The following is an 11,060-nucleotide window of genomic DNA, read 5'->3' as shown; positions in this document are numbered from 1 at the left end:
TTGGTCTTTTTGAGACAGGGTCTCCCTGTAGCCCCAGATGGCCTGAAACTCACTATGTAGACCAGGCTGGCCTCGAACTCGCACAGATCCACACGTGCCACCACACTCAGCAAGTTTTAACTTTTATTTCACTTTTTCAATGTTGGGATCAAACCCAGGGCTTCACATGGTCTTTACCTGGTAGATAGATGTTCAGCTTCATTCTTATCCTCTAGGCAGTATATTTTTGTAAGGAGAATTTATCTTGAGTCTGCAGAAAAGCAAAATGGGCAAGGACCCAGGGTAGGATTTCTTGGATTCGGTATAAGAGAAAACAAAACTGTAGAAGAACCTTATGAGACATATCTGTGAAGTTCTTTAAGAAGTCAGTGGTTAATCATCAGTCACTTCCTTGAAGCTTGTGGCCCAGCTAGAAGTCACACTGGTGACCAACCCCACTATCTACCTGTCTGTAGCTTGGAATCTTGAGCACTTTTCTTTTTTTTTCTTTGTTGTTGTTGTTTTGAGACATGGTCTCTCTGAAGCCCTGTCTGACCTGGAACTTGCTATATTGACCAGGTTGGCCTTGCTCTCATAGAGATCGACCTGCCTCTGCCTCCCATGTGTTGTGATTCAAGTCGTGCACCACCACTTCTGGCCTTGAGCACTTTTCTTTATCATAACCTTAATTTTGAAACATTCATGTATTTATTCCAAAAAGGGAATTAACATTTAAAACCCTAAAATCCAACTGTGAGTAGCTGTTAGCCCAGGACACATATATATATATATCTTTATTCCTGGTGTGGTAATGTACACCTGCAACCCCAGCATTTGGGAGGTGGAGGCAGGAGGATTGCCCGAAGCCAGCATGGGCTACAAATAGCAAGTTCCTGATTAGCATAACCAACATGGTGAGACCTCTATTTCAAAAATGAAAATATAAAACGTGTCTCTGTGTATTCAAGTTGTACTATTTTGTAATATTACCTTATTCTTTGATTTGTTAGCTCATTTTCATCTAAGACTGGAAGGTAGATGGAGCCTGCCTTCCTTCCTTCCTTCCTTCCTTCCTTCCTTCCTTCCTTCCTTCCTTCCTCCCTCCCCCCCCCCCCCCCCCCCAAATACATGATAGGTGAGCACTGTATTCCTAAACTAAATTCACTGCAGTTTTAATCATGGCACGGTCCACCTCTTGATCTCCAGGTCACTGTTAGAGTACCTCATAGAGTTTCCCTTACTGAAGTAGCTTAATTGATAGGAATTAGAGAGCATGGTATTACTTTTGAGCAATAATGAGATATAAGTAACAGATTGATGCCTGAAAGAAAAGTATAGATATTGCTGCTATGTATAATACTTGGTAATATCTAGCTTCTGAATTGTATATTAATGGTCATTGTTTTGCATGTGAAGCATTAACCTCAACCTTAGTTCAGGTGTGTTTTTGCTTTGCAAATGTATGAAATATGTGTCTTTTGGCATAAGAGGCTCTTCAAAGAATACACTGATAGTAAAGCAGACTTTTGCATCACACCAGGTGCCAGAGGTTCAGCGCAACATTTTCCCTAAGCTCCAGGTGTAGGGGCTGAATAGCTGAAGTACACTAAGGCAGTCACACACCAGGACGTGGTGTCTCATGTCACTCTTTGACCAAGAAACATAAATTACCATTTCTACATTTATGAGAGTGGGATCAGATGATATTGCTACTTATATTTTATTAGCAACCCAAGCTGTAGAATGCTCACACTGAATCTCGGGTAGGATAGTTACTCCTGTCTATCCTTGACAATGGCTACTTCTTAGTCATTTCAGACTTTGACTCAAAAAATGTGGTGGGCACATACAGAGAAATGAAATATAATTATTTTTAGAGAAGGGAATAAAGTTTTTGCTGATAGGAGTGTTTTATCTTTTTGTTTAGTAAGCAACCTAATGCTCAGAAAGTTCTGAAAATCTTATACCATAGTGCAAAATGAGAATCTTTCTATAAGAGCAAAATGATACCTGTCATTCAAGAAAGACTGGAACTGTTCTCACTGGGCGATAGCATTTTTTTCATGATTATGTCACCTAAGTGGTAGGTTGCTTCTGACTGATCTCTACTAATGCATTGGAGGTATTTTACTTCCTAATGTTCTGCTTCAATAAATTACTTTTCTCACTTTCTTTTTTCTGAGAGAGTCTTGCTGTGTAGCTCAAGTTGGCCTAGAACTCAGGATCCTCCTGCCTTAGCCTCTGGATTACTACAATTACAGGTACTTTTTCATTTTGAGTGCAGAATTTGAAATACTTTAGTTGTAAAAGGTTATATATAACGTTACAAATGGCAATTCTGTGCATAAGAAATTCTATGACTAACCAGGCATGGAGGCTCATGCCTATAATCCCAGTAATCAGAAGGCTAAAACAAGAGGATTGCCAAGAGTTCCAGGTCAACTTAGGTTTATAGTTTCAGCCCAGTATATAGTTTCAGCCCAGTATAAACTATACTGTGAGGACCCTGTCTGAAAAGAACAAAATTGTGTGCATCTATAATCCTAGGAATCAGGATGAGAGGGAAGAGGAATATGAGTTTGAGGTCAGCCTGGACTGTATAACAATACTTTATCCAAAAAAGAAGGAAAAGGTGGGGGAAGGGGGGAGGGGGGGAGGAAGGAAAGAAAGAAAGAAAGAATGAAAGAAAGAAAGAAAGAAAGAAAAAGAAAGAAAGAGGAAAAAAGGGCATGATATGTAGAGTAGTTTGGTAGGAAAAGGAACTGAACACCACACAGCATTTCTAGATTGTATGGGAAGAAACAAGCACCAAAATATTTTTAAACATGAGTCAAATAATCAAACAGCCTCAACAGGAACCTCAGGATAGTTTTATTTTTATTTTGTTCTTTGGCTCATTTTTGAGTCATTAAAACAAAGCTCTACTATTTAATAGGACAGTTATATCAGCCTTACGTGATTTTTGGCCAGATTAGTAATTTTTGCTTTCCAAAATATGTTTGAACCTGTTGAAAGTAATTTATCTTATAGTTCTGAGAAATTGATGTTAAATTCAGGGCACTGTCTTATTTAAATAAATTCCAAACAATGAATGGCAAGACAATAAAAATTCTGTATTTTGCTTACATTGAAATAGCATTAAAGAATTAGAATTTGACATGCATACAAAATTGTGATCACTTAAAACTATCAGTGAGAGTAAAGTTCCAACACTGTAATACTTGTCTTCGTTGTGTTGTGTAAGGAGCCTCACCATTTTGTAGCAGTTTTGTTGCTTTTATAAATGAAGATGAAATGTGGGTAATCCAGGCCAGTCCACAGTTTTCAGTATATGCAGAATATGTGAAATCCTAAGTCTTTAAAAGTTGTTTTCTTTTTTTCAATTTTTAAACTATTTTATTTATTATTTTTATTTTATGCATGTGTGTGTATTATCTGCATGTAGATAAGTGCACCTGTGTCGTGCAGTGCCCACGATGGACAAAAGAGGCTATTGGATCCCCTGGAACTGGAGTTACAGACAGTTGTTAGCTGCCATGTGGGTGCTGGGATTTGGACCTGGGTCTTCTGTAAGAACAGTCAGTGTTCTTAACCGTTGAGCCACCTCTCCAGCTCCTGAAAGTTGTTTTCTAAGATGTTCATGTGGTATTTGGAAATCACTCCTAAATTTTTTTTTGAATGGGAGTAGAGGTTAAAATAGTGTCTGAAAGACAAATGTGGTGGTGCACACCTTTAATCTCAGTACTCAGGCAGAGCAGAGGCAGGCAGATCAGGCTAGCTTGGTCTACAGTAAGTTCCAGGCCAGTCAGGTAATGAGGCGTTGTGTCAAAAAAGAAAAAAAATCTGAAAATTTGTTGTTTTATCAACTACATTTCCTACTAGTTATTTACAGTATGGTTGTATCTGGAATACATTTTGGTTTCGAAGGTTCTAGTGTTCATTTCCTAGGGCTGCTGTAACAAAATTTATAAGCTTGGTGGTTCAAAACAACAGAAATTTATTCTTTCATAGTTCAAGAAACCAGAAAATCCAAAATCAAGGTGTGGCAGGCCAAAATTTAGGGATCCTCCTTGGCCTCGTCCAGTGGCGGAGAAGTCCCGGGTGTGTGGCTTATGGTTCTGTAACTTCAGTTTTTAACCTCTGTCTTCACATGGGCTACTTGTGATAAGTCTCTGTTTCCTTTCTTTACTTATAAGGACAGAAGTCTTACTGGATTAAGGGCCTACTTTATGCCAGCATGACTCCCTCTTAATTAGTGATCCTATTTTCTTGTTGCCTGCTGAAGTAGCTTGGTCCTTGACAGTAGAAACATGAGGCTGCTTGGTTACATCTCAGCAGATCAGGAAGGATTTGGGCCAGATCTGGGACTGGCTTCATCTCCTAAAGGTTCCATTCCCTGCTTCCTCCCTCCCACCCAATAGCAACACCAGCTGAGTATCATCTGTTTAAACACATGAACCTGTGGGGGAAAGTTCACATTCAAACCATAACATGGGGTTAAGACTTAGCATCTTTAAGGTTCAACTCTACACAAGCACTGTCATAAATGCAGGGGTGATATAATGGTTGGTAAGGCACGGTTCCTATTATTAGATTCTTATTATAGTTTATTTGAAATAATCTGGATTTTGTATTCCAAAACTAAACCTAAATAAAGAGTTTCCTTGGATGACTTTATTATTCTGTATACAGAGCTAAACCGTTTCAAGAACAGTGAAGAGTTGATATGGGGATCCTTAGGCCACTGATCTCTGATGGGTCTGCTTTTATGCCCAGGCAAGATTTCTCTGAATATGCAGCCTAAGATTTTTCCATAGGTGTTTTGAAATCTCTGTACCCTGTGTTTATAGAGTATGTATTTAAGGACACATAGATAAATGGTGGTGGTCATAAGGCTCCTTGTAAGGCTCCTTTTTGTTGAATCTGAAGAGACTGAATGTGTGAATTCTTCTTGAAAATAATAAAGGTAGCCGAGTGTGGTGGTGCATGCCTTTAATCCCAACATTCGGGCGCAGAGGCAGGCGGATTTCAGTGAGTTCAAGGCCAGCTGGGACTACAAGGAGTCCCTATCTCAAAAAAAAAAAAAAAAAAGAAAGAAAAGAAAATAATAAAGGTGATTGTTAAAAATTCAATTTTATAAAGCACAAGTAGTCTTTAAAGGCATAATGTTGTGACAATCTACTAGGCCACTATACTGCAGAGTTTAGGCATTATACTCCGTGGTGGTAAGCCCCAAAAGTTAAGAGTGCATGCCACTCATGGCTTCTGAGAGAAGGCATGAGCTAAAGGTATTTTGGCATTTTATACCAGTTTTTCATAATAAAATACAGATCTTTTCTTAGCTATTAAAAGGGAATCAGAAAAGTGCCTTTAAGTCAGGCTATAAATCATAACAGACACTTGCTATGTTCTTTCACGCCTACTTCCCTTTCTTTAAGTCATAACCAGTGTCTTAAAGTACAGACTCATTAAAAAAAACGCTCACTGGTTATGTGGCTCTTATACCCTGAAGGCTAAGTACAAATCTCTGTTTTATTAAAGGGGGCTCGTTGTTACTGAAGCTGCTCAAACATGCAGGTGACAAGTTGTTTTGTGTACATTCTATAACAATGACAAATTCTTTTGCCTTCTTCCTCTGTCACATCCTTTATTTCTCTAGGCAACAGGAAAGGATAAATTCACAGAGAGAAGAGATAGAAAGACAGCGGAAAATGTTAGCAAAGCGGAAGCCTCCTGCCATGGGTCAGGCCCCTCCAGCAACCAATGAGCAGAAACAGCGGAAAAGCAAGACCAATGGAGCTGAAAATGAAACGTATGTTCTTTATTGATGTAAAATAAAATACCACCTCCACCCCCAAATACAAACGTCTTCTGAATACCCCTGGAAACAACTATAAATTACAGGGTCCCTAGAGTTAAAGATTTCTTTTCAGGTCATGTTAATGGATTTGTTCAACTCATATTAAAGCTCTATAACCAGATGTGGTGGTACACACCTTTAGCCTCAGCACTCAGGAGGCAGAGATAGGTGGATCTCTGAGTTTGAGGCCACCCTGGCCTTTATAGAGAGTTCCAATAGGACTACCTCGTGAGCCTGCTAGGACTACATAGTGAGACCCTCTCTCAGAAAAATGAAATAAAGTAAAATACATATTAGTTGATTTTCTTCATTATACTTTTTATTTAGAGAGTTTTAAATATTTTTATTTACTATTTTTCTTTATTTTTTATTTTATTTTATGTGTATGCGTGTATTGCCTGCATGTAGGTAAGTGCACCAGTGTCATGCAGTGCCCCCGGAGGTCAGAGAGGCTATCGGATCCCCTGGGACAGTTAGCTGCCATGTGGGTGCTGGGATTCAAACCCAGGTCTTCTGCAAGAACAACCAGTGTCCTTAACCGCTGAGCCATCTCTCCAGCCCCTTTTATTGTTTTTGTCTTATTTCATGTGTATGAGTATATTGCCTGCATGACTGTAAATACACCCATGCATATCATGCAGTGCCTACAGAGGTCAGAAGATGACCTTGGATCCCCTGGAACTGGAGTTACAGATGGTTGTTAACTGCCATGTGGGTGTTGGGAACTGAACTTGAGTCCTCTGTAAGAGCATCCAGTGCTCCTAACCACTGAGCCATCTCCCCAGTGAGTTTTAAGTGAGAGAGAAAAATAATGCTACTTCTAGATAGTACTTTTGCCCCTCATAATTAATGTCATTAGTAATTTTTGCTTATGTAGCTCTAGGTTATGAAAAATTGGTATGATTTTATAGGAATTGGTACTGTCTTCTGGAGATTGTCTGGCTACTATTTCTTAATGTTTTTTACTGGTCAAAAGGCATTTAGATAACACAAGCTCGAGAGTAAGCCAAGAAGCTTGAGAGACAGCTCAACGGTTAAGAACACTTGATAATCCTGCAGAGGACCCAGGTTCAGTTCCTATCACCTGCATGTGGATCACAACCACCTATAACTCCAGTTCCAGGGTGCTCACCTTTGTGGGCCCCAGACACTCATGTGGTACACATACATACATGGAAACCAAGCATTCATATACGTTAAATAAGAATAAATAAACCTTTTTTTTTTTTAAGGAAAAGAATATTTTCACAATAAGACAAATCTTGACCTCAGGAGAATTTTTCCTGTTCTGGAAGCTTAAGGAAAATACTAGTATCTTAAATTGAACTGCAGTTAATAAAGAGTTATTACATAGCCATCTTACACAAGAGAAATAGAAAATCCTGGGCTCAAATTTTTCTTTCTTCATTCCTTTGATCCTTTGTCTTCAGTTAAAAGTAGAGTTTCATATCCAAAAGTAGCACAGATAGCTGGGTGTGGTGGTACACGCATTGAATCCCAGCCCTTGGAAGGCAGAGACAGGCAGATACCTGTGAGGTTGAGGACAACATGGTCTATTTAGGAAGTTCAGGCCAGCTGGGAGATCCAGCTGGAAGGCAGGAAGATCCTGTCTCAATAAAAAGCACAAACAGATATAAGTATCAAGTAAAAAGTGTTATATAACTTACTAATAAGCCTTTTGTCTTTTTAATATTTATATATTAGTTCATAAAACATACTAGCCTATAACCCAACTCAAGTATACTTCTTATAGCTTTGTATAACGTTCATGAAATATATATTCCTTTATTCTAGTGAGAAAGATGCCTTAATGCCAGTCCTCACCCCATGCATACCTAATGTGTTAGGAGATTTTTGTCTTTAGGCAGGATTTTGCTATGTAGTCCTGGCTAGCCTGGAACTTCTCTGTAGACTAAGCTGGCCTCGAACTCACAGAGATCTGCTTGCCTCTACCTCCCAAGAACTGAGATTAATGGCATATGTCAAAGTCTTTTATTTGGCATTCATTTAGTAAATCTGTTAGATGCCTGTTTTATGCCAGGCCCTGTTCTGACAATGCAGATCTTAAGGGGACTGCCCTAATTTTAGGTGTTCACGGTTTATGTAGAGGAGATGAACACATGAGCACACCAAAACTCAGGTTAATTGATTAAAGTATAAATGACAACAGTACACACCATAAGCCATTTGAAAAACACTTTTATTTATTTTTTATTTTTTAAAAATATTTTATTTAGTATTTTTATTTTATGTGTATGAGTGTTATACCTGCATGTAAGTAAGTGCAACCATGTCGTGCAATGCCTGCAGAGGACAGAAGAGGCTGTTGGATCCCCTAGAACTGAAGTTACAGACAGTTGTTAGCTGCCATGTGGATGCTGGGATTCAAACCCAGGTCCTCTGCAAGAACAATGTTCTTAACCGCTTAGCCATCTCTTCAGCCCAAAACACTTTTATTTTTATACCTATTTTAAAACTAAAGTCTAAATATAAAGTATTTCCTTTCAAAGGTCCAAGTATCAGATTTGAGAGATTCTCCATATTAACCTAGTCATCATTTTCTTCCATGAGCTCTGTGTTTATTTTCAGAGGCCTTTCCTCCAGTATTACTTGACAGTTATTTAATACTAGTGCATAAAACCATTGACTTAAGAATGATAAAAAAAAGCATAGACTTTGTGTGCTTACACATGCCATAGAACAATAATTGGAATTAAACTAGACCAGACCAGTCCTGTGTCAATGAGTGGTTGCCATCTGCAGTCTTGTGTAAAATCCAAGCTGGAAGGCTTTCAGTCCACTTTTTAATTAGAGTTTTTGACTTCGCTCTTTTCTCTGACCAGAAGCCAAAACCAGGCCTCTAGAGTGAGTCTTGTTACCCTTCCTTGTATTGAACCTATTTAAGGCATGGAGAACATTTATTTCTGATTCTTTAATTTCTCTCTCCTTCACTGGAGTGAAATAGAACACTAGATAACAGGTGTCTGCAGCTGTGGCATTGTAGCAGCCCTAGTGAACAGTCTGGTATTTTCTGTAGTTTAACCTAGAGACTCTATGTTTTAGCCCTTTATGGTAGAATGCCTAGCCATGTCCTCTGTTCTGGTAATTTTGCATGTTTGTAAATGGTGAAAATTAAACCTTGGAAGTAGATGAATATGAGGAAGGTAGAAATGGAGAAAAATACTATTTCTTTTTCTTCTTTTTTAAAAAAAGTTTTACTTATTTTTATGTGTATATATGAGTGCCCACATGTATTTTTGTGTACCACATGCGTGCCTGGTGCCTGAGGAAGCCAGAAGAGGGTATCGGATTCCTTGGAACTGTAGTTATAAACAGTTGTTAGCTGCCATATGCATGCTGGGAACTGAACCCAAGTCCTCTATAAGAGCAGCCAGTGCTCTTAATTGCTGAGCCATCCTTCCAGGTCCAAACTTCTGAGTTTTGAGTCTAATTCATATCTCATCCGAAATCACAAGTTTCCTCTGAAACAGAGAACTTCAAAATAACTTGGCTCTTAGTTCCATTAAATGTGAGACCACATATACCCTGTTAGCTTACTTGAGCATTTCTCTTCAATGAATACATTTATAATTTCAGATAATTTACTGGAATTGTTATCATTGTTTTCCAGGTTAACCTTAGCAGAATATCATGAGCAAGAAGAAATCTTCAAACTCAGATTAGGCCATCTTAAGAAAGTAAGTGTAATTTGGTCATTTGGGCAAATATAATCGTAGCTTTGAAGTGCCGTGGAAGTCTTGAATAACTATTCCCCTTGTTGTGTCCTGTCCTCTAATGGTAGGATTTTGATTTTCAACTTACCCAGTGAGTGTATGTTTTTATCCCAGTGAGCTGTCAGTAGATAAATCTACATTACATTTTTAGTACATTAGTATTGCTAGTATGGATTTGTCTATATCAGAAAGCTGCCTAAGTGCCTATCTTTAGAGCAGAAACTAAATCTATAGGAACTGATATGTCTGAAATGGATGTTAAGGTCTTGTAGTATTTTAAATAACATAGCAGTTCTTAATTCTTGCCTAAAATAACTGAAGAGAATATACTGAACTATTCATATTCTAAGACCCAAAAGAATTTGTTGGATGAGATATCTGTGTGTGTGTGGGGGGGTTGTTTTGTTTTGTTCTTAATACTTTATTATTTTTTTAATTTTATGTGCATGAGTGTATTGCCTGCATGTACATAAATATACCCATGTCATGCAATGCCCACAGAAGTCAGAAGAGGGTGTCAGATCTCCTGGAACTGGAGTTTTAGATGGTTGTTAGCTGCCATGTGGGTGCTGGGAATCAAACCCATGTCCTCTGCAAGAGCAGCCTGTGCTTTTAACCACTGAGCCAATTTTCCAGCTCCAGCCCCTTGTTTTGTGTGTTTTTTTTTAAACAATTTATTGAGAATTTCATACATGTATATAAGGTGTTTTGATCAAATTCATACCTACTCCCTCCCCTCTAACTCCTCCCATATCTCCCCATCACTTTTTTTCTGACAACTTCATGTACTCTTTCTTCTTTATTTATTTTTATGGGGCTTTTGGCTACTCTAACATTACCCCCTTTGAAGAGATAACCTTAAAATCTTTTAAGGATTAGATACAAGCTCCCAAATAGTTTGGACATTTTTGGCCTTTGGAACAGAGTATGTTGCTAAGAGGCCCAAAGACATTTTGACTTTTAGCCAAGAAGCTGGTTACTTTTCTTTGGGGTCTTTTCACCCTTACTGCCTAGCCAATTCCTACCTCCTGATCATATCACCCTCTGAAAAGGCTTACCCAAATTGCCAATAGGGAATTGGGATGCAGACCACTCTTGCTTCTTCCATGCTGAACAGGGACACAGGGTGAGGCAACTGGAGTACCCCTTCAGTGGGTCTATTTAAAAGGCTCCCAAATTGCATAACTCTTATCTCTAAGGGGAAAAGAAAGTCCTTGAATCATGACTAGGAGATGGGAAGGAAAAGTAAAGGCAAGAGTAATTAGCATTACAAGTTCTAGACAGGGAACTAGAAAAAAGTCAGAACAGGGCAATTTTCAAATGTTTATATGAGTCCATTGGAATTTCTTGACAAGGGCTTCCAAAAGCATCCTCCTCATTTTTCTTTTGTTTTGTGTTTTGAGACAGTCTTGTTACGTAGCACCTGGCTTTGAACTCTGGAGCCTCCTGTCTTAGCCTTCTGAACACCTTGCTTAAAATTTTCATAT

At 38.6% G+C, this 11,060-nt stretch overlaps 1 protein-coding gene across 5 annotated transcripts in view; it reads left to right on the top strand.

The window, feature by feature from the left end:
* Window positions 1-11,060, top strand: part of Tlk2 (tousled like kinase 2) — a 125,172-nt gene that overhangs the window by 72,766 nt on the left and 41,346 nt on the right. For all 5 annotated transcript variants that reach the window (XM_029558083.1, XM_029558082.1, XM_008821883.3 and 2 more), the window contains 2 exons: window positions 5,639-5,791; window positions 9,471-9,537. In XM_029558083.1, coding sequence (XP_029413943.1) covers window positions 5,639-5,791; window positions 9,471-9,537 — 220 coding nt within the window. The remainder of the gene's footprint in view (window positions 1-5,638; window positions 5,792-9,470; window positions 9,538-11,060) is intronic.

Source organism: Nannospalax galili, unplaced genomic scaffold (genome assembly GCF_000622305.1).
Source record: "Nannospalax galili isolate Female #2095 unplaced genomic scaffold, S.galili_v1.0 scaffold1128, whole genome shotgun sequence".
In the NCBI taxonomy this organism is placed as follows: Eukaryota; Metazoa; Chordata; class Mammalia; order Rodentia; family Spalacidae; genus Nannospalax; species Nannospalax galili.
This window is presented reverse-complemented; position numbering and strand designations above follow the sequence as displayed.